This window comes from Artemia sp. Qi Xiang Cuo, chromosome 9 (genome assembly GCF_049724085.1).
Source record: "Artemia sp. Qi Xiang Cuo chromosome 9, ASM4972408v1, whole genome shotgun sequence".
Taxonomy (NCBI): Eukaryota; Metazoa; Arthropoda; class Branchiopoda; order Anostraca; family Artemiidae; genus Artemia; species Artemia sp. Qi Xiang Cuo.
The window spans coordinates 41,270,720-41,297,880 of NC_142802.1; the positions used below are offsets into that span (position 1 = coordinate 41,270,720).

The window sequence follows — 27,161 nt, forward strand, 5'->3', positions numbered from 1 at the left end:
GGAAAGGACATGCGAAGCTGAGTAAATCATAAGACACTATATACACTTGATTTATCAAATTATTGACAATATCTCGGGTATAACTTGGGAAATCGAGTTGAAACTTCAAGGAAATACTGGAGAGAGAGGGTAGAGGGCTTGACTGGGCTTCAAATTTGGTCGGGGGGTAGAGGTAAATAAAAATACACTGTGCGTATCCAGTTCATCGTAACATTATGTCTGCCATACGTACATATAATAGTTAGATAGATACAAAATCCTTTTATTTGACAGTCAAACAACAAAATATCTCTGGATATTTCAGTCACATATACAGTGGCCGTCATCAGAAGTGGCCGGTTATATGCTGATGACGGCCACTGTATATGTGATCGAAAAATCCAGAGATTTTTTCGTTGTTTAACTGTCAAGTCAAAGGATTTGTCCATATCTAACTCTTATTTGTACGTCGTGGGAAGGTAGTGTGGTATTTGAAAATACCTATATCTGCAATACGTTGGGGACGGCTTAGACGATTGAGTTGAACCTTTCAGGCTCGGTTGTAGAAAGGTCAAGAGGCTCAAATATAGTGTTTTTTTTTGGGGGGGGGGAGGGAGGTTGTAAACATCTCCAGTTAAAATAAAAATTAAGTTTGTCGCTATAAGTTCCCATGGGACAATTCATGTACCATAAAGTAAGAAGAAAAACCAAGGCACTATGTGCTGCCCGGTTATAAAAATGGCATATCTACAATGTCTCAGGAACGGCTTTGGGTATTGAGCTGAAGCTTTCAGGGAATGTTGAGGGAAACAAGTGGGTATTGAAATATGACTTGGAAAAAAGGTAAAGCTATATGAAAAGGCTCTAAGTGCACCCAGGTTGTCAAAATACCATATCTGACGTATCCTGGAAACAGTAGTGGGCCATTGAAATGGAAAGACAAATTTTGAGTGCCCTATTTGAGATTTGAAATTGACTGAAGGGCAGCTCTTTCTAATGCCCTATTTGTCTACCTCTCCCCCTAACTCCAAAGATATCTGACAAAAAATTTTAGATAGACATTTTGTTGTAAAAAATCGAAGGCTCAATAATTATGCCTTTGAAGATGACATGACACAGCCTCATACTCCCACAGCCCGTTGGAAAATGAGGGATGCATGATGGGTTCACGATTAGATCCAAATTTTCGGAGATTATTTCCTGGACCAAAAAAATCATAACGTTTTGTTGGGAGTGGGCGGGGTAGGGGTTTTAGGGGCCCGTAAAAGGCCCAAAAAGATTTGGTGCCTAATTAGCTGTATTTTGAGGGATCTCTTAGGGTTGTTCCGTAGATCAAGATTCCAAAGAGTGTACTCTGGATACGACACGTAGATCTGAATAAGTCATAGACAAATCCTAATTTGACAAATCAGATATGCACCTGATTTGTAAGATTATTTACAGTATCTTAAAAATGGCTTAATGACTACAGTATCTTAGTTGAAACTTTTGTGGAGTATTAAGGAGAGGAGGATTAAGTGGATTTGTAATTGTTACCTGGGAGATGGTGCCTAGAGTGTTAATGATTTTTTCATATTAAATGTAATTGTTCAAACGTAAGTGAAGCTGCAGAAAATAAAAGTAGATTCAAAGCATGTTTGTGTGAGAGGGGGTGGGGGGCAACTGAATCTGGGTGTGGTCTGCTGGGTGTGGCCCTGGAAGTGATTTTCCGTAACATTAGAGAGGTCGTTACTGTGAATGTCCGAAATCTGGTTAATATCCACATTCACCGGTAAATGTCCGAAATTTCCTTTTCTCTGCTTGGATTCAATTAGTTTTGCGAATCAACTTTTTCAGTCTTATGCAAGCTTTGATGGTAAAAGTTAAAGTTATATTAGGTTAGGTTAAGTTATAAATCTCAGAAATGGGTTAAAAATCAAATCTAACCTAGCCTGTCGCCATCAAACCTTGCATTAAACTGAAAAAGTTGACTGGCATCACTGACTAAATCCAAGGAGAAAAAAGGGTATTCCGAACATTCTCCGGTGAATGTCAACATTCACCAATTTGTGACATTCACTGTAACAAGGCTACAGACTATTAATTATTCTTGTTTGCGATCGATTTTCAAAATAGGATTTAGGCAATTCGTTAAGATTACAAAATTATAGGAATCTATCTTTATTTTTGTTAACAGTATTTATTTTCCCAGCAGAGAACAGCAGAAAAATTACAAATAAAAAGACAGACATTGAAGATAGAAAAACAGCACTAAAGCCTGATTTGAAAACATGTTTTTCTCAATTATTCTTAGTTAGTTTCGTTACAGGCTTTATCTTACGTCAATCCGATTAATCAGAAAAAAATCTTCACTCTGTCTGACATTTACGTAAATGATCTCATCTATCTCATTTACGTAAATGAGATACGTAAATGAAAGACATGGGTTCGGGTCGGTGAGATAGCATTTCTGCGATATCTTGAGTACAGTTTGGGCGATGGGGTTGAAACTTTCAGGTACTGCTAGAAGAAGGAAGGGTGATCGTTGGGAAGGGGAAATTCAAAATCGATATTGGAGGAAGAGGGAGGGCTAACTAATTTTTGTTAGCCCTCTGTCCGTACGTAAATCCGTACGTAAATAACGTCTTTATATCAAAAGCTCTTACGGAGCTTATAATTTATGCACGGTTAAGTAGCGAGACAGATCATGTGACCACATAGTGTTCATAGTGACCCGAACACATAGTGTCTTTCATTTACTTATCTCATTTACGTAAATGAGATAAATGAGATCATTCACGTTAATGTCAGGCAAATTTTTTGGCCATGGAATGTCGAATAACTATCTCGGAATGTCCCCTGTTCTAAATTTTAGCCCTATTTGTCGAGCATAGCATCGAGCTAGTCCTAATGAAAAGGTTACTAAAAGGTCCTTACAAAACTTCTTATATTAAAAATATTAATAATACTAATGATAACGGCGATAATATTGCAGCTCTTTCTATTAATAATAATAATAATGAAAACTTCTTCCCCAGTTAAGATTTCGGAAATCTTAAATTAAAAAGAGGGTCTATTTTATTTCTAGCAGCGAGCCAGGTAAGAAGGGTCCTAATAAAAGTATAAGTCCTTAATAAAATAGTATAATATAAGTCATTAATAAAATCCTAAATAAAAGTATAAGTCCTTAATAAAAAGGAAAATTATGGTGGTTTTGCCTGTTTGCCTTCAAATTACTAACCAATGTTATCTAGATTGATTATCTATTCAAAAAATTTATCAACTTTTCCTTTATTTTAGATATTTACCAAATATTATAGCGTCATGATGGAAGGTTTCATCAATGATGATCATGATCACAGCTATTCAATCATCTCCCTCTCTGTTAAGCTGTTCACAGTACCAACGATTTCGCATCATCTAATCAGCATAGATGACGTACTTGCAATCTTGTTGCGTTTCTTCACGTCTGAGTGTAACCGCAGGAGAAATGATGGTAATTATTTTTTTCTTGTTAATCTAGGATGTTTTGTGTCGATGAGTCAAATTAAAAAGAAGGAAATATACGTTTTTAGAAGAAACATTTATCAAAACTCTAACTCCCCTATTTATTCAACCAAACTCCCTTTCAGACCTTAAAGTCCCGATATTTTCATAATACTTTTCACCGTTCAAGACCGAACCCTTCGTCAGATAGGAGTGTCCCATCCCCGGACAGGACAGGTCCCTAAGTAAGATTATTGTATTCTGTTAGTCCCAGAGTTGTTTAAGTATACTGCCATGTCATTATCTTTAGAAGATATTTCGATTTCTTCACCTTTACTTGAAACGACCTGGGTTCGGTCCTGGTGAATCAAAGATTCATCCCTTTCGTCTTTTCTCTGTGTCCTGCAGTGTTTCACTCGTTAAGCGAAATTTTTTCGGTGAAACTCCCGTTGCCAAGTACTAGTTGTGCCGCTTTGCTGATCTGTGATTTAAAGTACTTACATGCATTATCGTTGCTGTTAAGTGTATCAAGGGAGTTGAAGCGGTTTGATGTCTACAATATATTTTAGACGACTATCTGGCTTCTTTGGTTTACGAACATCTGCAGTGACGGGTTTTCTGCATCGCTTGCCTTAGAGGGGAAGCTGGATAACTGCGCAGACAAGTGCGTAGCCTGTGTTTTCAAGATCTGCAGACCTAAACGTTCTGCAGTTTTTCAGCTATTACTCCCAGCGTTTGCAGATAATGACGTGATCGATCATCTTCATTGTGTTACTTTCGCTTCTATACCACGTACTCTGGTGGATAGTATTTTGTTGGAAGTAGGTGTTTGCAGTGACAAGATAATTGGATCGGCACAGTTGAAACAAATGAGGAGCATTGTCTTTGATTGGTTTGGATAGGAGTTAGAAGCAGGAATACAGCACAATTTTGGAAATGTGCAGTGAAAAAGATAAAGTTCGACTTGAAGTGAGCTCATCTGGATAACCTTCTCTGCTGACCCAAGTGAGCAAAGCGGGAAGTATAAAAAGACAGTGCAATAAGGAGGGTGAATGCCCTTACTATCGATCGTGGTGAGGAAATTGAGAGGAGGGAGGTGCGAAGCAGGGCTGCTCCCACTTGCCGGCATTAAAGAATTTGGGGCTTTTGGCTTGTATGGTTTTTTGTAGAGTTCCTCCTCGTTCGTGCACATCTCTGACTACTGTCGGCAGCTCCTTTCGTTTTTTTTTTTTACTTGTATTTGTCGGACTTACTTTTATTCTTATGATACAATATTATAAATAGATGAATGTGTTTCAACAATTGCCACTTATAAATGTGAACAGAAAGACTCGTGAATTTATTTGATAGTGATTTTCCTTGTTTTTCATGATAGATAGTTCAAAACCGCCAGTTTAGGGACTTGGACCTTGATGATTCCTATGGTGCACTTTTGGTTTCTGTCCGTCGTCTGTCTGTCTGTCTGTCTGTTGATGTCCGTCGCCATTTTTGACTAGTTTCAATTTTCTTTTCCAAAATTGTTGAAAATTCGTTCAACGATAAATTGTTGCTATTTAGAGAAGCCCAGATAATAATTACCGTCCGTTAATCGCCTTTAAATGAGAAATTTTCTATCACTAGACATCTTTATTTTACAACGTGTTATAAACTCTCAATTTATAATTTTTGAGACCACAGTGGCTAAGCATGACAACAATAGAAAACGACGTAGCTTGGTCTTTACTAGATTACAGCCGCTGCCACAACCACGTAGGAAAGCTTTTGAGACATTCAGACTTCATGCATGATTTCCTTTAATAATCTTTTGAGACATCCAAATTATATGATACTAGCTATTGTTCTTGAAAAAAATTAAATAAAAAATGTTGTTTCAAATTGGCCATGAATCAAGTTTGGATGTTTCAATAAGCTTTTCCTTAATGGAAAAATTTATTGTCCCAAATAAAAGGAAATTTCACAAGATTTTAATCCTTTTGGTTTAATAGACAAATTTTTCTGTAGTGACTTCGACATTTTGAATTTTCATCTCGCTGTTTTTTTCTTCAATTTTTTTATTTAGTTTAATTAGTGAATATGTATTGATTTTTGTGCGAATTCCAAATATTTAGCTTATGTTATCTTCAGAGGTACCAGTTAGAAACGAATTACAATAGAAATATCTAAATAGGATGACTTCCCTAAAAATTGTTCCCATTTAAATTTAGCATGATTGTTGAGCCTAAACTGAATATAGCTTTTACAGTATATTTTGAATCATCGTCGAAAAGGACATTTTTTTTAATATTTCCACTAAAAAGGGTTTTAAGGGGATAAATCCCCCCTCGTGCGCTACTGATGAAGGACCTATAAATGAAAGTTAGAAGCGTTAGGCCTAGAAATGAACTTCTAGCGGCTTCAGCATCCATCCCCGCTGCCACTTCCCCTCTAATAGCTTCTGTTCAACTATGTAGTACTGTACGTGAATTCTTAAAGCCTTAAATGAGTCAATTTAAATGAATCTAATATAACTGTTTATTCTGTAGGGACTACGTGTGTGTTTAGGGGTGTGCGCGCAACCATTTGATATTGTGGTGTCTGAAACAGTATAAATAGCTATATAAATAAGGCTACATAAAGAGCTTTACGACGGTTATATAGCCCTATTTATATATATATATATATATATATATATATATATATATATATATATATATATATATATATATATATATATATATATATATAGCCCTATAAATTTATATAGCCCTATAAATAGGGCTACATAAATAGCTTTACGACGGTTCCAAGATGATTCCTTTTCCAAGATTCACCGTATAGGTTTTTGGCCCTCTTTGTGACAAAATGGTTATTCTAAACTACAAAACGGCAGAAATTGTCATATCTGTAGAGCGATCACATTTTTTATTTAAGGGAACTAGACACCATTCATTTCAATTTCCGTTCGAATAAATCTACTTTTGATATCGTAAAGTCAATGGTTGAATAGGATCCCCCCCCTTGAGAAACGAAAAACTAACAAAAACAAATATGCTTCCATTGGAAAAGCCAAATTTATCCCCTTTTTTTCTAAAATTGTGCACATTTCTTTATGCCTATAATTTTTTATAGGTAAATTATCGAAATTCCTTTTTTTAAGAGTATAGGTTCTATTGTCATGGGTTGCTCTTTACTTACTTATCATTGCCAAGAATGGTCTGAAAATTGAGTATCAACCTATACCGGTATTTGACTCTTAAGAGTATTGATATTTAGCCATCTTAGTTATTTTATGTTAATTTTTTTTGTGTTTTAATGTTGTCTAGTGTTTTAAGAACATCAATTATTTTGTTGATGGTTACCAGATGCTAGGTTTTTTCTAAATCCCTTCTGAGGTGAAAAGAATGTTTTCTTTCTTGTTGCCTTCTCTCCTCCAGTTGGAAGGAATTTGGTTTGTGTTAAATTTCCATTTTCTAATTAGTGACTTAAAAATTAAATTAAATTATATTTAGCCATCTTAGTTATTTTATGTTAATTTTTTTTTTTGTGTTTTAATGTTGTCTAGTGTTTTAAGAACATCAATTGTTTTGATGATGGTTGCCAGATGCTAGGTTTTTTCTAAACCCCTTTTGAGGCGAAAAGAATGTTTTCTTTCTTGTTGCCTTCTCTCCTCCAGTTGGAAGGAATTTGGTTTGTGTTAAATTTCCATTTTCTAATTAGTGACTTAAAAATTAAATTATATTTAGCCATCTTAGTTATTTTATGTTATTTTTTTTTGTGTTTAATGTTGTCTAGTGTTTTAAAGAACATCAATTATTTTGATGATGGTTGCCAGAATCTAGGTTTTTTCTAAACCCCTTCTGAGGCGAAAAGAATGTTTTCTTTCTTGTTGCCTTCTCTCCTCCAGTTGGAAGGAATTTGGTTTGTGTTAAATTTCCATTTTCTAATTAGTGACTTAAAAATTAAATCAAATTATATTTAGCCATCTTAGTTATTTAATGTTAATTTTTTTTTTGTGTTTTAATGTTGTCTAGTGTTTTAAGAACATCAATTATTTTGATGATGGTTGCCAGATGCCAGGTTTTTTCTAAACCCCTTCTGAGGTGAAAAGAATTATTTCTTTCTTGTTGCCTTCTCTCCTCCAGTTGGAAGGAATTTGGTTTGTTTTAAATTTCCATTTTCTAATTAGTGACTTAAAAATTAAATTATATTATATTTAGCCATATTAGTTATTTTCTGTTAATTTTTTTTGTGTTTTAATGTTGTCTAGTGTTTTAAGAACATCAATTATTTTGTTGATGGTTGCCAGATGCTAGGTTTTTTCTAAACCCCTTCTGAGGTGAAAAGAATGTTTTCTTTCTTGTTGCCTTCTCACCTCCAGTTGGAAGGAATTTGGTTTGTGTTAAATTTCCATTTTCTAATTAGTGACTTAAAAATTAAATTATATTTATAAATCTTAGTTATTTTATGTTATTTTTTTTTGTGTTTAATGTTGTCTAGTGTTTTAAAGAACATCAATTATTTTGATGATGGTTGCCAGAATCTAGGTTTTTTCTAAACCCCTTCTGAGGCGAAAAGAATGTTTTCTTTCTTGTTGCCTTCTCTCCTCCAGTTGGAAGGAATTTGGTTTGTGTTAAATTTCCATTTTCTAATTAGTGACTTAAAAATTAAATCAAATTATATCTAGCCATCTTAGTTATTTTATGTTAATTTTTTTTGTGTGTTTTAATGTTGTCTAGTTTTTTAAGAACATCAATTATTTTGATGATGGTTGCCAGATGCTAGGTTTTTTCTAAACCCCTTCTGAGGCGAAAAGAATGTTTTCTTTCTTGTTGCCTTCTCTCCTCCAGTTGGAAGGAATTTGGTTTGTGTTAAATTTCCATTTTCTAATTAGCGACTTAGAAATTAAATTATATTATATTTAGCCATCTTAGTTATTTTATGTTAATTTTTTTTTGTGTTTTAATGTTGTCTAGGGTTTTAAGAACATCAATTATTTTGATGATGGTTGCCAGATACTAGGTTTTTTCTAAATCCCTTCTGAGGCGAAAAGAATGTTTTCTTTCTTGTTGCCTTCTCTCCTCCAGTTGGAAGGAATTTGGTTTGTGTTAAATTTCCATTTTCTAAATAGTGACTTAAAAATTAAATTAAATTATATTTAGCCATCTTAGTTATTTTATGTTAATTTTTTTTGTGTTTTAATGTTGTCTAGGGTTTTAAGAACATCAATTATTTTGATGATGGTTGCCAGATACTAGGTTTTTTCTAAATCCCTTCTGAGGCGAAAAGAATGTTTTCTTTCTTGTTGCCTTCTCTCCTCCAGTTGGAAGGAATTTGGTTTGTGTTAAATTTATATTTTCTAATTAGTGACTTAGAAATTAAATTATATTTAGACATCTTAGTTATTTTATGTTATTTTTTTTTGTGTTTAATGTTGTATAGTGTTTTAAAGAACATCAATTATTTTGATGATGGTTGCCAGAATCTAGGTTTTTTCTAAACCCCTTCTGAGGTGAAAAGAATGTTTTCTTTCTTGTTGCCTTCTCTCCTCCAGTTGGAAGGAATTTGGTTTGTGTTAAATTTCCATTTTCTAATTAGTGACTTAAAAATTAAATCAAATTATATTTAGCCATCTTAGTTATTTAATGTTAATTTTTTTTTTGTGTTTTAATGTTGTCTAGTGTTTTAAGAACATCAATTATTTTGATGATGGTTCCCAGATGCTAGGTTTTTTCTAAACCCCTTCTGAGGTGAAAAGAATGTTTTCTTTCTTGTTGCCTTCTCTCCTCCAGTTGGAAGGAATTTGGTTTGTGTTAAATTTCCATTTTCTAATTAGCGACTTAGAAATTAAATTAAACTTTTGCTGTTTAATTGAAGTTCAACTTGAAAAAAGAACAAAATAAACGGAATACTGGTCTTTTTATTTTTTTCTGAGAAACTGTTGCTTAGCCCTAAGGAATGTTTCTTCAGCGGAAATATCGGGCGAGAATTTTCTTGGTTTTCAGTTATTTCTTTAGGATTTAGTAAGTTCCAAAACTTATTTGCAATGAGAAATATAATAAATTTCCTCAAAAAGCTTAGAACAATAAATCAGAATAAAGTTTACTTGGTTTGATTGGCTGTTGCCATGCTTAGAAATAAGATGTTTTAGAGCACTGAAGTATCTACTGAAATGTTTCATCAAAGCAGATTTAAACCTCAGCTCTTTAAGACACAGTAAATTATTATTCAGTTTAAACTTAAATAAATTATTCAGTTTCACCTATGGCTGATTTTTGATACTTTGAAAATGTCAAAATGCACTTACCAACTTTCTGTACCCCAAAGCCTTTATGTACCCCTACCTCTAGCTTACAGCGTTAAATTTTAACAGTCAATATCATGACTTTGAAAACCAATCAAATCTTCATTGTCTCATACTTTCGACGTAACACCTTTAATTAGGTGCTTTTTTTTTTACCACACTGCCGTTGTACGACGAATAAATATACTTTCAAATGGGGATAAATCCATTTATTTAGACAGTGAAAAAACAGGTGCAAAAGTCCAGATATTTCGATCACAAATACAGCGACCGTCTTCACTAGAAATACAGCGACATCTCTAATGAAGACGGTCGCTGTATTTGTTATCGAAATATCTGGACTTTTCTACCTGTTTTTTCACTGTCTAAATAAATTGATTTATCCCCATTTGAAAGTTTATTTGTTCGTTGTCTCATAGAAGCCATTTTTCTTTCAGAGGGCAAATTATCGTTTGAACGTAACGATAGTGCGCTGAGACGTGCAATGTACGTATTGTATGATTTAAAGTATCTACTTAGTTCAAAGCCTGAAGCTTGGAATGAAGAATTGCGTCGGGGCTTTCTGCATGGATTTGATTTATTAGCAAATCTACTTGGCTGGATGCAGGTATATTTCCTATTGACTCTGTTGAAGTGATGTAATTTTTAGGGAGGAATTTTTTAATTTTTTTTGCTCTCTTCAATTTTGTCTTTAGATTTCAATCTGTTTCTTCAAAAATAAAAATTGGATTTTGGACAAAAATTAGAAAAAAAAGTACTCATTTGTGATGAAACGTGGGAAAACAATTTTTAATCACTTTTTTTTATGGGCTTTTTATTTTTTATGGGTTTTTTGGTATGCAAACAGCCAGTTTCGCCGGTTTTCTTTCACATCCCTCCTCTCACTCGAGCATATTGCGCTCGCAAGTGTGGCCGTGCATGTCTGGTATTAAGACTCAAAATATATATTATATGCTTGGGCCTCTGGCCATCAAACGTTTATTCTTTCAGCACTATTTTCTGCTTTTAACCTTATTCTTTGCAATATTGTTTGCAATTCAAGCGGTTCACCATCCCCTCACTCTGTTTTTTGGAAAATTCCACCAAATCGTATACTGGAAAATACGTTTTTTATAGATTATGTAAGTTTCTCAAGCAGTAAAAATGAATACTTCTTAATAAGTCTTTTTATAATTACCAATTAGTCTCTCATGCTCCTAAAAATTTGTCACAATCTCAATGACGACATTTCAAGTTTACAGATAGTCAATTATATTGGAGATCTTCTAAAAAAAAAGGTACACTTGTGTGCTTTTTTTTGCCAACCAATGTTCGCTCACTGTTCATAATGCAGAGAACTGCAATCCCTAACTGTTTCATAATCCAAAAAAGGGCTTAAGAGCAAAACCAACGACCTACTTTCAGAAATTTTCTGGTAACTTGACCTTTTTCGGGAAGATCCAAATTAACTTAACCTTAGATCAAAATCCAAATTTAATAAGTTTAAATCAAATCTAAATTTAGTCTTGTTTTGAGTTATTCCAATTTTGACGGGCACTACTGCACTCTCAATAGCTCTGATCTCTCCTTATGTCGAGTTAATCTTTCCCCGTTCACTAAATAGTTTTAGTTTTTTTCAATTCAGTTCTGATTTTTTGGGGTGAAGAGGTTAATGGGAGTGATTCCATAGAGCATTATAAGACATATAGAACTAAGGAATGTTGAGGTTACGAAACATATTTGTTTAGAGTGCATTCAGGGCAGTATCTGTGAGTTATTGAGTATCTAGTCGATATCAGTTTTCAGAATCTCAGTTTGAGCCAGGGTTGTATTACTCTTACTGCAGGTTTATCTGCCTTAGTTCTGCCCTAGGATTATAGACTATCATCAAAAAGTGAAAATAATCATTTTTGTACAACTCTGAAAAGGCTATACCAGCTTTGGCTCTCACGGAGACTATCTGTCTTGGCTTTACTCTAATTAGGCTTTTAAGTCTTTGATCAATTTCATTCAACTCTGGCTCAAAGTGATCCATCTACCAATACACCTAGTGATCATGTTCAATTTACCTTAAAGATTTTGCAGTGTAAGCCCATATGGGGCTCAAAGCCTGCTAGCGATCAATTAGTAAGATAAATCAAAAGACTGTGTTGTCAGATTTTCCAAAATAATATATCCGCAATATCTTGGGAACGACCTAGGTGATCAACAAGAGTTGAGGTGCCAAGTGGATGTTGAATTTTACTGGGAGGGTAGGTAAATCAAAAGACAATATGTATTGTATTAACTTATCTTTTCTGAAGGGCAACTCCTCTCTTGCTTTACAATATCTTTCTGGTTGCAGCATCAGTGAGATCAAACTTAGAAATATGTCTCACAGATGACTTGAAATGGGAAAAACTGATACAGGAGATGACTAGACGGGCACACCTGGATATCCTATCTTTAAAACTCCTTGCTCTCACGATGTCCCGACTTCCACCTAATGCGTATTTTGCTTACTTCTATGTGACTGCTTGTAGAATATGCTTGTCTTCTTTGGCATCTCGGCCTGACTTGGGATCAGAAGGACCGCCTAGAAAGGATCCAATGTCGAGCTCTTCTCGTAGTTTCTAAATCTCCCAAAATACCTTATTGTTCTCTTTTAAAACAATTTATCCTTGCAACTCATAATGATAATGATAAATTTGTTCGGTGGGGGGATACGGAAAAAATTGATTGAAATTTGAATAAGGTGAGCTCGGAAATTTGAGGAAATTTAGGATTTCGGGAGGGTGCTGGCCTCATTGCCCTCCCCCCTGCTTTCGTCCTTGAATAGACTTTATTTTAGGTGGGAAAGATATTGAAATGGATTAGCATCAAGAGAGGATTTATGTCTAGTTCCCTGCAGAATTGAGAGATTTATCAATATAACATTTGGTTTAGTAAATATTGACTAGTCAATATGGTATGAATAGAACTGAGAAGTTACATAACGCGATTTTAACTGTGACCCCCCCCCTTACGTACCTGTTTAGAATTCATTAGTATTAGAAAAGAGATTGAAGTGACTTAGTATTAAGCACAGTTCATAAAATTATCCAGTAAGCTTATCGCAGATCATTTCTGGTCTTCGTTCTCGGTGCGAACAAAAAGCTCCTCCCACTTATTTCTGCATTAGCGGGAATGCGGGTTAGTCTGTTTCCGATTGTTTCCAACAAAGTGCATTATTCGTAATAGCGGGTTTCCACTTGTTTCCGATTAGATCACAGTCTGACTTGTCTACCCATGAAAAGATCTGACTTTGCTTATGTTTATATCGGCAAAAACGTTCTCCGGAGCACTCGCACCCCGGTCCGGGTTTTTATAATGGGTGAGATAGAGAATGATCATACTGGATAATTATATGAACTGTGGTATTAAGAGAGGATATATGTCTAGTTTCTTGGGGAATTGAGACTAATCGATTTTGACTGGTCACTAGGGTATAATTTGGAATAAGAAGTTACACAGCACAACTTTGACCTTGCAATCTGTAGTTTAAGGAGTTTTCGACCTGGTTAAGTTTCAAGTGTTTGAGAGAGTTTAAAGTAAGAATAATGCAATTATGAGAATGGATAAAGCTTGTAAGTCTTCATGTTAGACTACTTCAAGAATTTATAATGGGTACACAAGTGAATAAATAATTTTGAGGGGTTTAGGTCTGCACCATGAAAGAATCAAGATACTAATCAGTATGTTTACATTTTTGGGTAGAACTGTTTCATGTAGATTTGGGAGTGGTTTATGTGTTTTAACATTTAAGGGATTCATAGCCAAGCCAGGAAATTAAAGTTCTAAATATTTGTGGGATGTACAAGGTATGGTGTAGAAGCAAATGTTGGGTTTTAACCAAGGAGGCCAAAAGAATGTTAAATAAAAATCACAATTCAGGCACATGGGTTAGATTTTGAAGGACTCACTAGCGATTTACACTACATTAAAGGAGGCGTGGGTGGACGAAAATTTTTTCACAGCGGTTGAAAGTAAGTAGGTTTGAAGGTGGAGTATTTCAAAAAATTAGAATGTATGCCCTTTCGGGCAAGGAGTAAGTATCTGAGGGAGTTTAGGGAGATTATGGACCATTTGTTTTGTGATTTTCTTTAAATTGAAAGATTTTAAGTGTTTTCCCATTGTATTGGCTCATAGGGTTTAATGTATGCTTAGTTTGGTATAGCTACAGAGACAAGGGTTCGAATAATAGAAATCCTGAGGAGTAATTGTCACATTGAAGTTAAAAATGTATGTGGATTAGTGGATTAGTCAATGGATTAGTGGTCTAGGTATGTATGCGGATTAGTCTGTGACATAGACAGTGTTTTCTCATCAGTAGGTTGATGTGAGTTCCTTATTGCTTACTTTTTTGCAATGTTTTCCATAGTTCATGGGGACGTCTTCAGGGGGAGAGGTAGAAGGCTAACCCCCTTGACGCGGGTGCAGTTTTTATCACATTTATACAAATCTGAAGAGTGCCAAGAACACAACCCACGCACTACGGCTTGGGTACAGTCTATTTATTATTTAGCTACATTTCTTTGAACTGTCGAGAAAAAGAAAATAGGTATATTTACCGGTCCAGATTTCTGAACTTTCATCATTTTTTTCTACTTTCGCCAGTTCTACACTTATTATTTGCGTTCAAACTTGTCTATTTGCAGCTTAAGTAAAACGAACATACTGCAGTGTTTTTCATCAGAAGTAAAGAGGCAAACATGTCATAGCATGTTTAAAATTTTCTATTATTCTACAGGGCATGGATGCAACGGAACGACAAGTTGCTCATCATATTGAGTTCGAGCCGGAATGTGAATTTGCTTTCAACCTCCATTTCAAACTTGCTCCTGTTCTGTCGTTGATTATTGACTGGTGTGGCACCGACAAGGAGGTGCTTACTAAGGTCTATCGGTAAGGAATATGAATCATCTTTTTCATTTTTAATATTTTATTTGTTAAGTGATATGGTATCAGAATCACACTTTAAACATTTAATGAATAACCTCACATAATATGCTCTATATTTTTAAAGTTCGTAAACGTAGGCACATGATTTTTTTTAAGGCTATGTGAAAGTGAAAGTGAATCTGATCGAAAAAAAGTAATGGCGTATTTGAACACTGAAACATAACTACAGTTCATAATTCTCTGGCACCGTAAGTCGTACAGTGCTGTGCCATTTATTATTGTTGTTTTTGACATAAAAGTTCGCTTCTAGAAACTTGTGGGCAAGACATTTTCCCAGTTTTATTAACTGGTTAACCAGTTATATAGTTATATTTTTCCAGTTATATATATTTATATATTTATAATATATATAAATACTTCCTTAATATAAGATACTACTGCAGCTGATCTAATCTACTGACGCTGCTGCTGTTAATGGAGCTATTACTGACTTTTCATTTCTGGCAACGTCTCCCCCAATCCCCATCCTGGTCTGACCACTTCCCCCCTTGTAAAATATTTTCAGTCTTCGCTTGAGAACCTAACCTATTCTCGCATGTATATATCTGTGTGTCTATCATTTAAAAGTAGAATTCAGATATCAAGATACCTTAAAATAGATTTAAGTTATCAGAGACTGAAGGAGACCCCTCGAGATATCGGAGACTTAAGGATATAATCGATACTTAAGATATTGTTAAGATATTGAAAGTGTGAAATTTCAGGTTGTTTGCTTAAAAACGATCAGTGTAGCATTCAACAGGAATGAGGGGTCTAGTGAAAACATTTCTCTCTTATTTTTCATTTCTCTTCTTATTTTTGTCTCTTGTATTTACTTATTTTTGTCATTTTTATTTTGTCTGTATAAACTGCTCTAGAATGAAACAAAATGGTGTGTCATCGTCGAAAGTTACATATAATCGTGCAAAATAAGGATGCCCTCACACGTCTTAACCTTTATATAAGGCAGGAAAATGAGTCATAATTGGGATGGTAGTTTTTCTTCATTTGCTTATCGGGATGGCCGTTAAACTGGAGTTGTTACTTTGTTAATTTATTATAGATTTGTTGTCTGAATAAATGTCAGATAATACAAAAAAAAAAAAACAATGCGATACGCAAGCATTTGAAGAACCCCAAGCCATCTAACAGGAATGGTAGCAACAATGGCAGTAGAGAAGCAGACAACTTTTTTTCCGTTTAATGTTGTCAGGCTGTGTCATTTAAATTATTAATTAATCTTCTCTTAACCCTCGTCATTTAGAAAAATGACATATGTGGAGTAAAACAATGAAAAAGAGTATACACTACAAATATACAATGAAATTGACTAAACAAACGGACTAAGGGATAATGCTGTGAAAATCGGCAAAAAGCTGAATTTGATAGCTCTCTAAGTCGTTAATTTAGATGGCGTTGGTGGTATTTTCATTGACTCTAGTATCTGTTTCCATTATTATAAGTTATAGCTGCTCTTTTACCAAAAACCAAATATACAGTTATCATTGATATTCCTTGATAATGCACGGAATGGAAGGATTTATTTTGGAGTACAGTGTCTGGATTTTCCATAGGAAAATAAAATGGCAGCGAAAATAAGTTTTGTATTATAAAGCATAAGTAGATTAAAACGTTTCAAAAAATAAATTTGGGGGACAATGTGATTGCAGGAGGGAAGAATGCATTCTATTGCAAATACTAGAGCATCGTCAAATATACAATATTTATTCAATCTTAATCTTGTTATATGGTAATTCTGCCGAATTTCATTTCCGAGGCACCGTTTATATAAGCAAGAGTTCCTAATTCATATTGCGGGAACAGAAAGGTGACACACTTTGCTATATATTAGTCATACAAAGAAAGAAAAATGAGACAAACAGAGAAATGTGATTATTATCTCATGATAGCGGGAGGTTACATAACTCGGGGTTTACAGAATTAACAGGTGTTTAGCCCCCCCATAAAAGTGCTGTGAACGAACAATGAATTTTGTTCGTTATCTTAGTGAACGCTCACTTCTGCAGATTTGCATATTGTTTAAGGGTCTAGATTGAAGGATTTGTATTCCCTTGATTTTTAGCTTGAATCTTGACCAAAGCCCTTAGAGTTGAGCCGAATTTAAAAATTTGATAGTTTTCTTCCGACCGAACCTCAAGTAAATTTATATTATAAGCTAGAATTAATTGATTTGAGAATCCTTTTGTGTATTTATTTCTATGTAACCTCGTGATCCTGTCTCGGTTGGGCACCCTTGTTTAGAGTAATAAGTTGTGCCACCAAACAATTACCTTTCTGTCAGTTAGGTCACTAGCCCTCGATTTAAAAAGTCGTAATCAAGCACATCTGAATATCACTACAATTTTCGAAGTCTGAGCATTCTCTATTCTCTTCCTTATTTATTTTGTGTTCATCTTTTTCTACTGTTCACTAAAATATTGACTATATTTCGCTTTAAAAACATTCTAAAGAAGATGGGCGACTGTTCTTTTATGGCTTACTATGCTATAGTTATCTTTACTTTGTACGAATCTTTACTTTGTACGAATCTTTCGGCAGAACAAGTAACAAGAATTTATAAAAACAGCGAATTTGAAAAGGATTATGACGTTTCTTATTCGCTTCAATGCTTACAATCTTAGCACTTCTCTATTTTCTTACTTTTTATTTCGTACTCAACTGTTTCCTACTATTCAATAATTATTCTTCGCATTTTGCTTTAGAAACATTTTAAAGAAGCTTGGTGAGTGTTTCGAGTCAGAAATGACGAAATCTTGGAGATATCCAACCACGCTTTGTGAAGTAGCCAATCACTCAGTAATATCTATAGGTTACGATGTTTCTTACCTGACAGTCAGTATACACCTTCCACTATCCCGGATTTTCGCTGGTTTGAATTTACTTCTTAGTAAATTTGGACTTGACTACTATGGGTTTGAAAATATTTGCCATAAGTGGATTCCGATGGAAATTATAGAACCTGTTCTCAGAATACAAGTCATGGTTGCACAGGTAATTCCGTTTTATTATTATTTTTTATTATTTTATTATTATTATTTATTATTTTATTATTTTTATTATTATTATTTTTATCGTTTTATTATTTTATTATTTTATAATAAAATATCTTATTATTTGAAATTTATTATTATTTTATTATTTTATTTATTATTATTTTTTTATTGTTTTATTATTATTATTATTATTTTATTATTTTTATTATTATTATTTTTATCGTTGTATTATTTTATTATTTTATAATAGAATATTTTATTATTTGAAATTTATTATTATTTTATTACTTTATTTATTATTATTTTTTTATTATTTATTACTTTTATTATTATTTATTATTTTATTATTTTTATTATTATTTTTTTATTTTTATCGTTTTATTATTTTATTATTTTATAATAAAATATTTTATTATTTCAAATTTATTATTATTTTATTTATTATTATCTTTTTATTATTTTTATTATTTTAAAATTGTTTTATTATTTGAAAATCTCAAATTACTTTTTGATTGCGTAAAGCCTCCATTGACTGTTCTATACCCTATCTATTTTTTGCTTCCACATCGTGTCCTTTGCAAACGTATATAATTTTCCCCTACTTATTTTTGTCATGGCATTACTTATTCTTCGCTCGGACCTTTGACCGTCGGATGTTGTTCGTTTATTTTCAGTACTATTTTTTTCAACTCTGGGGATTTGCCAACCCCTGACTCGTTTTTTTTCTAAATTTTCCAAACTATTGAAAAAAATGGGTTTTTTAAATTGTATAAATTATGAAAGTTATAAGAACAAACAATCCTTAGTTACTCTTGTTATAACTGCAATCAATTCGGTCGCCTTGAAAATATCGTTTTTACACCCCGTTCATTTTTCCCTCGAATGCTTGTCATGCATATTTGTATAATATGAAAAACAGCAATATTAGAAATTGAAACAAAAATGACTTTCTGATCATTAGACGTATATACTAGACGGCCGTGAGGAACTGAGCATTGTTATCATTGCTGAACCTTTAAGATTTGCATAGATAAGGTTTGCCTTGCACTTAAATATGACAGAATAAAGGACATAACTATAATAAAAGAAAAGAAAGAAAAAAGAACAACTATAAGGTCTAGATAAAATCTGTTTTAATTTCTTGAAATTCCATGAAAATTGTTAACATGTGACTAATGCATTCTTTAATTTAATGGATGGATTTACCCACTAAAACAATAAATAACTCAAACTCAATGATGCGAATAAAAGGATTATTTTCCAACAAAATTATTAAATTGTGTCTTTTTCGTCTGGTTTTCAGTTGTACTCAGTGCTTGGCTTAAGCGACTTAATTTTATGCTGGTTTGAGCTTTATTTTGTTGTATATTGAGCTGGACAGATTTTTTGCGAAATCGTGTCAAAAATAATCTAAACAGAAAGAAGTAGACCACATAGAAGATTTGCCCTGTGGTCGCGTGGTGGGATTGATTTCTGCTTGGTAATACGTGGCTCGGAGTTCGATCTCAGCTGCAGCAACCTGCTGCAGGGCCCTAAATTTTGTTCCTGGAATTTTATAGCGCATCCATAATAATCAAATCAAGACTAAGAAGAGATAAAAGACTTATCCTTGTGGTGACGCTGTGGACTGATTCCTGCCTGACTACATGGCCCCGGGTTTGTTCTCAGACACCACAGGGCTAGATACCCCAAGATATAAAAAATTTGGTAATAACGAAGGATTCAAAAGGGTAAAAACTTCTCCCTTTAATGAATCCTCAACGAACATGTGTAACCGTTACACAATTACCCGATATCAAGACAAAACAGCCTAAAATCTCAACAATGTCCATATATTCTTACATTGAGAATAACATTGAGGGGTTTTGAGAATAATTGGCTCGTTTGTTTGCATTTGTTTAAAGAATAAATTTTTCAGTTTATTTACTGAAAGTGTTAAGTATTTACTTGTGTTTCAGGTCCGAGCTGGAATGTGGCGAAGAAATGGATATTCATTGATCAACCAGATAAAATTTTACAAAAATGTCAAGTATCGGACTGAGATGTTTGATCGTGATATAACGCTGCTTCAAGTGGGTGCATCTCTTATTGAACCCAATGAATTCCTAATTCATTTGCTGAACAAGTTTGGTATCCTCAAATGGACAATGAAGATGGACAATGAATTAAAAGATTTGATACATATGGTAAGATGCATTTTATTTATAAATTGAATGAATGGTGAGGAAATTGGGGCAAAGTTAAAAGAACCCCATTTGCTAAAATTGTATAGTAGCTATGATTTTGAAGAAGAAAATTTAACCAGCCGACGTTCTGCATATCCTACAAATTTAATAGCTAAAAAAGATAGATCCAAAACAAAAGAATCAGCCTGATTTCATAATATTTCAGGTAGAACCAAAAACAGTTTATATCTTTAAATGATTGCACAAATTCTGATAAAGTCAAAATTGGGCCAGAATGTCAAAAATGTCAAAAATAAAGTAAAGTCAAAAATGTAGTGGAAGAATGCACAGAAAATTTTAGAGACAAACGAAAAAATACGTATGCAGAAATATACAGCCAAACGCAGCGCCGCATAATTGAGTCCAATATACAAAAGATACAATTAGACCTGTGAGGACTGCAGGAAAATATGTTGCTCCTCCCCCTTACAAAGAACCCCTCCCCCTAAAAGAAGCTGCCCAAAGTTACGTATAGAATTCTGAGCCATTTTAATCAGACCGAGTGATGTATCTATAATGAGGAATAGTTGCTTAGTTTCAGCTGGAAGGTACTCGTTGTATAATGTCACGTGGTTGCGAGCTGAAGAATAGTGATTGGCTGGGAGCCTACCAATTATATAGGTAGATTATTATTCAAAATTATCTAAGAGTATACATTACTTTAATTTTTCTATCTTACAGGAATTGGCTAATGATAATTATTTGATAAGATTCAAAATGTATGAAAACTCTAATGCTACTATCTACAGAAATGCGAAAAAAAGAAGCAATTTTGGCCCGCACACAGCGGAAATATTATCAAGCAATATTCTGAGAATTGTTAAAACATATTTATGTCGCCTACCATTGCTAGAGGCCATGCTAGCGCGCGGCATGGCAGACGTCTCTAAACATACATGCCGCTCATAAAAAAATTGCCGTAATTAGAGTGTTTATCTAAAAAACCATCCAATTCTCCCCCCCCCCCCCCAAGAAAAATACTAATCAGCACTGCGTATAAAATTCGTCACCATTTTAGCTAGATCAATAAACATTATCCAATACCCCCCTCCTTAAAAAATCCTACCAAAACTGCATATCAAATTCGTCGCCATTTTAATTAAGTTAACTGACTGTATGTATAATGGGAAGCACTCGCTTGGTTTCAGGCTTCAGACACCCGTCGTATAATAACGCAATGTTTTCAGAGCTGCAGAATGGTTATTGGCTAGAAGTTATGGACTCTACCAATTACATTTACAAATAAGTGAAATATGCTAAAAATAGTTGGTATTGATAAAGGATTATCCCATGGCCTCCTGCTATCTAGACAGGCAGTTCTATCGCTGAGCTATGACGACACATTGTTAAATTTGATACGGCACACGTTGAAAGTGTAATATCTAATGATAATGATAAATCGAAATAAATGTATACAGAGTAAATTTTTAGCGACTAAGGAATAACCATATACGAATACTTTCAAAAGTATTAACATCTTTTAATCTAAAGAATGTATTGAACATATAATAATTGAATTGGGCATTATTCCAATCCAAAACTTTAATATTATAAAAATGACCGATGCATTTAGTTTTTTACAATATTGAACAAAGTGCCTGGGAAACTGATCAGAGTAAATTTCAGAGCTTTAAAATTTTAAATTTAATTGGAATCCAAATTTTTTTAATTTTCTTAGCATTCAATTATAATTCAATTAGGTTTTAGAAGTTCAATTAGGATTCAATTAGAATTCAAGTACAATTTGAATGCAATTAGATTAGTTTTCAATTAGATTCTAGAATTAGATTAGACTGTAGAAGCTAATTCTAATGAGAATTCAATTAGATTAGTTTTCAATTATATTTTAGAATTTAACTCTAATAGTAATTCAGTTAGGAGGCGAATTTAATTGAAATTCAAAACAACTAGCGCCCATTAAATTTCAGAATTAAATAGTATTCAGTTAAGTTGGAACGAAATCAATTAATTGAAATTAATCCATTAACTCGAAAGAATTAATTTGAATTTGTTATAAAAGAAAAAAAAACATACGAAGAAATAAGATTAAAGAAAGAGTTATTTTGACTTTATCAGAATTTGTGCAATCATTTAAAGATATAAGTCATTTTTGGTTCTACCTGAAATATTATGAAAGTATGCTGATTCTTTTGTTTTGGATCTATCTTTTTTAGCTATTAAATTAGTAGGATATGCAGAACGTCGGCTGGTTAAATTTTCTTCTTCAAAATCATACCTACTATATAATTTTATAAAATGGGGCTCTTTTAACTTTGGCCCAATCCATGGCAATTGTTAGTTACGTTTTAATATTACAATTATTAGCAACATTGGACGAGTTGAGAATTCTCGTTCGCTTTTGTTATTTTTTTGTTTTCATTCTTCTTCTAATGAATTCATTTTATAGATATTAAATTTTCTTTGACCAGGTTTTTTTTCTTCTTGTTACAGTATTTGTATTTTTTTCTTCTGTAAATCTATTTGAAAGAAAAAATACAGGAATCCTTATATATCTACGTACAGGCAAATTTTTCGTTATCAATAGATCGCCGCTTGGAAAAATGTTTGATCAAAAAGGGAAAATTTGTCTCATTTATTCATTTATTTATTTATTCATTTACTTCTCCAAAGCTTTGCTGTGTTTCGTTTTTACATTTGTTTTTGTAGGAAATTTTTCAGATATTTTATTAGTCTTTGTGCGGTGTCTAAATAATGGATTTTTTTTTAGAAATGTTTTTTTTTTTTTTTTTTTGTACCGGCCATAATACTAATGACTAATCTGAACACATTATTTCTATTTCTTTTGCTGATCTGATTTTTTTTTTATGTTTTAAGCTTGTTTATGAGAGATTGTATTCTACTTCTAACTTTACTTCATCGATATGGATGAACTAACAGAATTCGCACGATTTGAAAATTTCTCGTTACAGTATATGGATAGAAAGCAGCCCGGGACGTAGCCTAATCATTTTTATTTTAAAAAGAAAAAAAATGTTGCACAATCTAAAAAAAAGTCTTAATGTGTGATAAACCTATATTACAAGAGTTCCCTGTGGACATTTTTGCTGTTGCTGATCCCCGAATATTTCGACGAGTTAACCTATGGGTCTGATCTTACTATTGCAAAATTAATTGTGTCGAAGAATGAGGTCACATTCCACAAGTTAGAATACATCTTCGACGTCTATTCAATTAAATCTTCAATTACTTCTTACTTAAATTTTAATTAATAAATCAATATATTTATCTCTAAGTCGGCGAACCAAGATTAGAATATTGCAAGCTATCTTGATGACAGTGGTCACGTAAGGTTCTGAAGCATGGATCAATCGACGGTTTCGACATTTTTCAGAGAAATTGTCAACGGATTTTTTTGGGTACGTGACTGACAGACCGTATTTCAAACAGTAAGCTGTAAGAAAAGTATGGTTCAACCCCGCTTTCTAGGGCTATAATTAGAGAAAGGTTGAAAGGGCTAGGGCACCTTCTACGGATGAAGGATGACCGATTGCCCAAGACCGTCCTTATTGGCCAACCAAAAGCAGGTCGTCTCCATTTGGGGTGAAAGAATGTCGCAAGGAAAGATTTAAGGGAAATGGGAACTTCCTGGGGGTCTGTAAAAAGGGAGGCGTTTAATAGATTGGTATGGAGGAGGAACAGGCCTCAGGTGGCTTGATGTTGCAGTGGGTTATTAGTAGTAGTAATAGTTAGACAAAACAAACAATCTGCTACTATTATTGCCCCCCCCCCCAAGAGTGTAAACTTGCTCTTTGGTGGGCATCAGTACACTAACCTCTTCCCCCAGATATATGCCCCTGTCTATCAGTACTATTACCCATCTATCAGTGTCTATTACAGTGTCTATCAGTGTAATAGTCTATCAGTGACTATTACTCATGTCTATCAGTAATAGTCAACGATTACTTAATATGAATTAATGAAGAGCAAACCAGTTATTAATCTTGTGTTAGTAGAGTAGATTGATGTTCTGCTGGGCGATACGGAGTCAATGGATCAATCCCCGCTGCAGCAAAGTTGGCGGACAGGCTTGCTACTTGTACCTGTAAAGACGACACAGCAATTGAAACGTCAATTCGAGACTTTGTGCACCAGCAATGGCTTTGGAGGGTCTCTATCCTTATCTTTTTAAACCAGTTGTTACTTAGTAACTGTCTTAGTAACTTAGTAACCATTATTTGTGTTGAGATACCCAGGCATCGTCTGCCTTGCCGAGTTTGCACTGTAAGACAGTTGATGCAAGGTGGACGTTCTGACTCCCTTCTTAGTCATTAGTTCTCATGAAGAGGGTTGTTAGCCCAGCCGTCCTTTAGTTTTGCGCAGCCGTCCTTTAGTTTTGTCCAGCTGTCCTTTATTTTGCCCAGCCGTCCTTTAGCTTCTCGGATTTGGTAATGCCCCACTCCAGTGACAGGAAATGTGAATTTTGCAAGCGATGGCAAATACAAGTCTTCCTCAAAGTAACTGCAGGTTTCTACCCTGTGCTTTATGGATTTTTCAGAACGAGAAAACGTAACGAAGAACTGTTCTTTTATTAAATTGCATTCCTCAATGCGGAGTTCATATAAAAAAAAATGAAAAATGCAGATAAAATTCTTCATTGCACTGTAAAAACCTGACCTTCAAACAAACATGAACAAAATGTAAATTTAGTGGTCATTTTTAAAATTGTCCTATAAATTTTTATCTTTTTTTTCTTTTCTTTTCTTTTCTAATTCTGCAATGAGGATAGTTGAGCGATGGTCTCAAGTGAAATATTTGCATAGTGTTTTCTTTTTTCCTAGCTGTGATTATCTTGTCACTTGACATGGTTTTTAGTTTTGTCATGCTTAGCCAGCGGGGTTTCAGAAATTATTTATTGATTTTTCTCTTTTTTAGAACCAAGATGAGGACACTGTACGACAAATAACAATTTTGGTTGAAGAGTTTCTAAATCTTATAATCCAAATTACTGGCGAAAGACATACCCCCGGAGTAGGAGAGGTATTTTTTTTTTACACTCCTAATTTTGGGTTCTGTGCCTATGAAAAAGCTACTAAAATACTTTACCAAATGGGTTAGCATTTCAATGAAGGATTGCTCTCATAAGCAATTAGGTCTGATCAGGGCCGTATCCAGGATTTTGTTCGGGGAGGGGGTTGCAAAAAAACTTCAAAAAACCATCTAAAATGTGTTTCTATGCATTTTGTGTTACGTTTTTACTTGTCAGACAAACATTTCGGGAGGAGGGGGGGGAGGGTTCAAACCCACGTACTCCTCCCCTGAATACGGCCATGGCTCTGATGGTTTATTGTGAAAGACTATATTTAGCTGAATATCAATTTGATACTCAGCTTGATGCCACTCAAAGCCACTCAAAGACTATATTTAGCATGAGTATCATTTGATACTGAGTATCAATTTGATACTCGGCTTGCTGCCACTCAAAGACTATATTTAGCATGAGTATCATTTGATACTCAGCTTGATGCCACTCAAAGCCACTCAAAGACTATTTAGCATGAGTTTCATTTGATACTGAGTATCAATTTGATACTCAGCTTGATGCCACTCCAAGCCACTCAAAGACTATATTTAGCATGAGTATCATTTGATACTGATTATTAATTTGATACTCAGCTTGATGCCACTCAAAGCCACTCAAAGACTATATTTAGCATGAGTATCATTTGATACTGAGTATCAATTTGATAGCTGCCGTGAGAAATTCGGTTTGAAATGAATGGTAATATTTATTTTTGGTATAGGATACATTGAATGTTCTAGTATTCTTGAAGATTTAGATTATCATTGTACGAAACGAGTGCAGCCTAAAATGATAGGAGTTTTCACAGTTTTCACAGAGTTTTCACCAACGTGATTGACACATATTTGAATTGCACATACTTGTATATGCTTTAACTTTTTTTCTCTCTTCTTTTTCTTATGTAGAAAGGATAAGATTGTTTCCTCTTTCTTTCGTGAAGAAAGGGAAAAAATGTTTCGCGTTTGAACGAGTCCTTCTCCCATTTCCAAAAATTAAAAACCTGAGAAAGAACCTGGTAAGAAGGATAATCTTCACATTTTATCAAATCTTTCTTTACCAAGACGCAACCCATAAATCTTGCCCCTCTTATCGCTTTTGAAGTTTGAATTGAGTTGAGTATTGAGTATTAAAGTATGCCCAATAAAGTTGAGTATGAGTATTGAGTATTAGTTAAGTATTAAAATGGCATATGGCCGGATAAGTAACATTCAATATGAAAGTTTCCAAAATTAAGTGATTGTTTTCGTTTATAATTTTTTTAAACCAATAGACCAATCACAGATTTTCTATGAGCTTTCCTTTAGAAAGCATTATAGCTTTCCTTTCATAGTTAAAAGTAAATAACCCAAACGTAGCTAAATGGAATTTCTTTACCTTCCGTTACCTACCGGTAACCTTAAAATGAACATAATGCCAAATTTATATTTTCAATAATTTGTAATTGTCCTATAATTTAGTAAATTAAACTCGAGGAAAAACACTCCAAAAAATTCAAGAAAAGTTGGTAAATTCAAGTAACAACCTAATAGATATGAGCCTACTATACCTGCGGTAATTTTAATTACCGAAGGTAATTAAAATTACCTTCGCAAAAAAATGAAAGCAACAGTATCCATAATATCTAACGTAATCGAAATCAGATTTTGTAATAAACCCTAATTTTTTCCCCTGAATTCATGGAAAATAACAAAAGTTTTGTTTACTACAAATCATGACTTTTTACTAGATTTCGGGAAATTTACCAGATCCTCTAAATTTACTAGATTTTTTTTTTAATAGATCTAGTAATATCCTACTGACGGTGGCAACCCTGCCTGCGAGTCCAGGGAACTTTTTTCGGTAATTTTAAGCGGTGATTGATTGCCGCTTAGCAATACGAGGCCTGGTCAGTTGCCGCAAGGTTGCGCCTGACACTAAAAAAAGAAGCGAGAACTGAGATGTCGACAATTGTCGGCGCCGAATTGGGCTGAAACTGTCTCGATGATGGATTGCCAGCAGAAGCTATTAACTCAAAAAAGAACTCCCAATTTTTTACTCATGATACGGGATAAATAAGAGAATTGATTAATTGATAGTAATTAAGTGACTAATTAAGTTCATAAACCCTAGAAAATATTAAATCACTAAAGGCGCTGGAGATTTATTGTCATTTAGTCGATTTTTTTAAATGAATTCCTTTAAGCTTCCAATCGCTATTCTACAACTCTTGAATTTTAAAT

General features: G+C 33.8%; 1 protein-coding gene across 1 annotated transcript in view; it reads left to right on the plus strand.

The window, feature by feature from the left end:
- Positions 1 to 27,161, plus strand: part of LOC148948658 (E3 ubiquitin-protein ligase UBR2-like) — a 155,390-nt gene that overhangs the window by 35,937 nt on the left and 92,292 nt on the right. Inside the window, 6 exon segments of the mRNA XM_089094989.1 lie at positions 3,259 to 3,454; positions 10,162 to 10,331; positions 14,472 to 14,626; positions 17,386 to 17,674; positions 19,635 to 19,862; positions 24,795 to 24,899. Coding sequence (XP_088951115.1) covers positions 3,259 to 3,454; positions 10,162 to 10,331; positions 14,472 to 14,626; positions 17,386 to 17,674; positions 19,635 to 19,862; positions 24,795 to 24,899 — 1,143 coding nt within the window.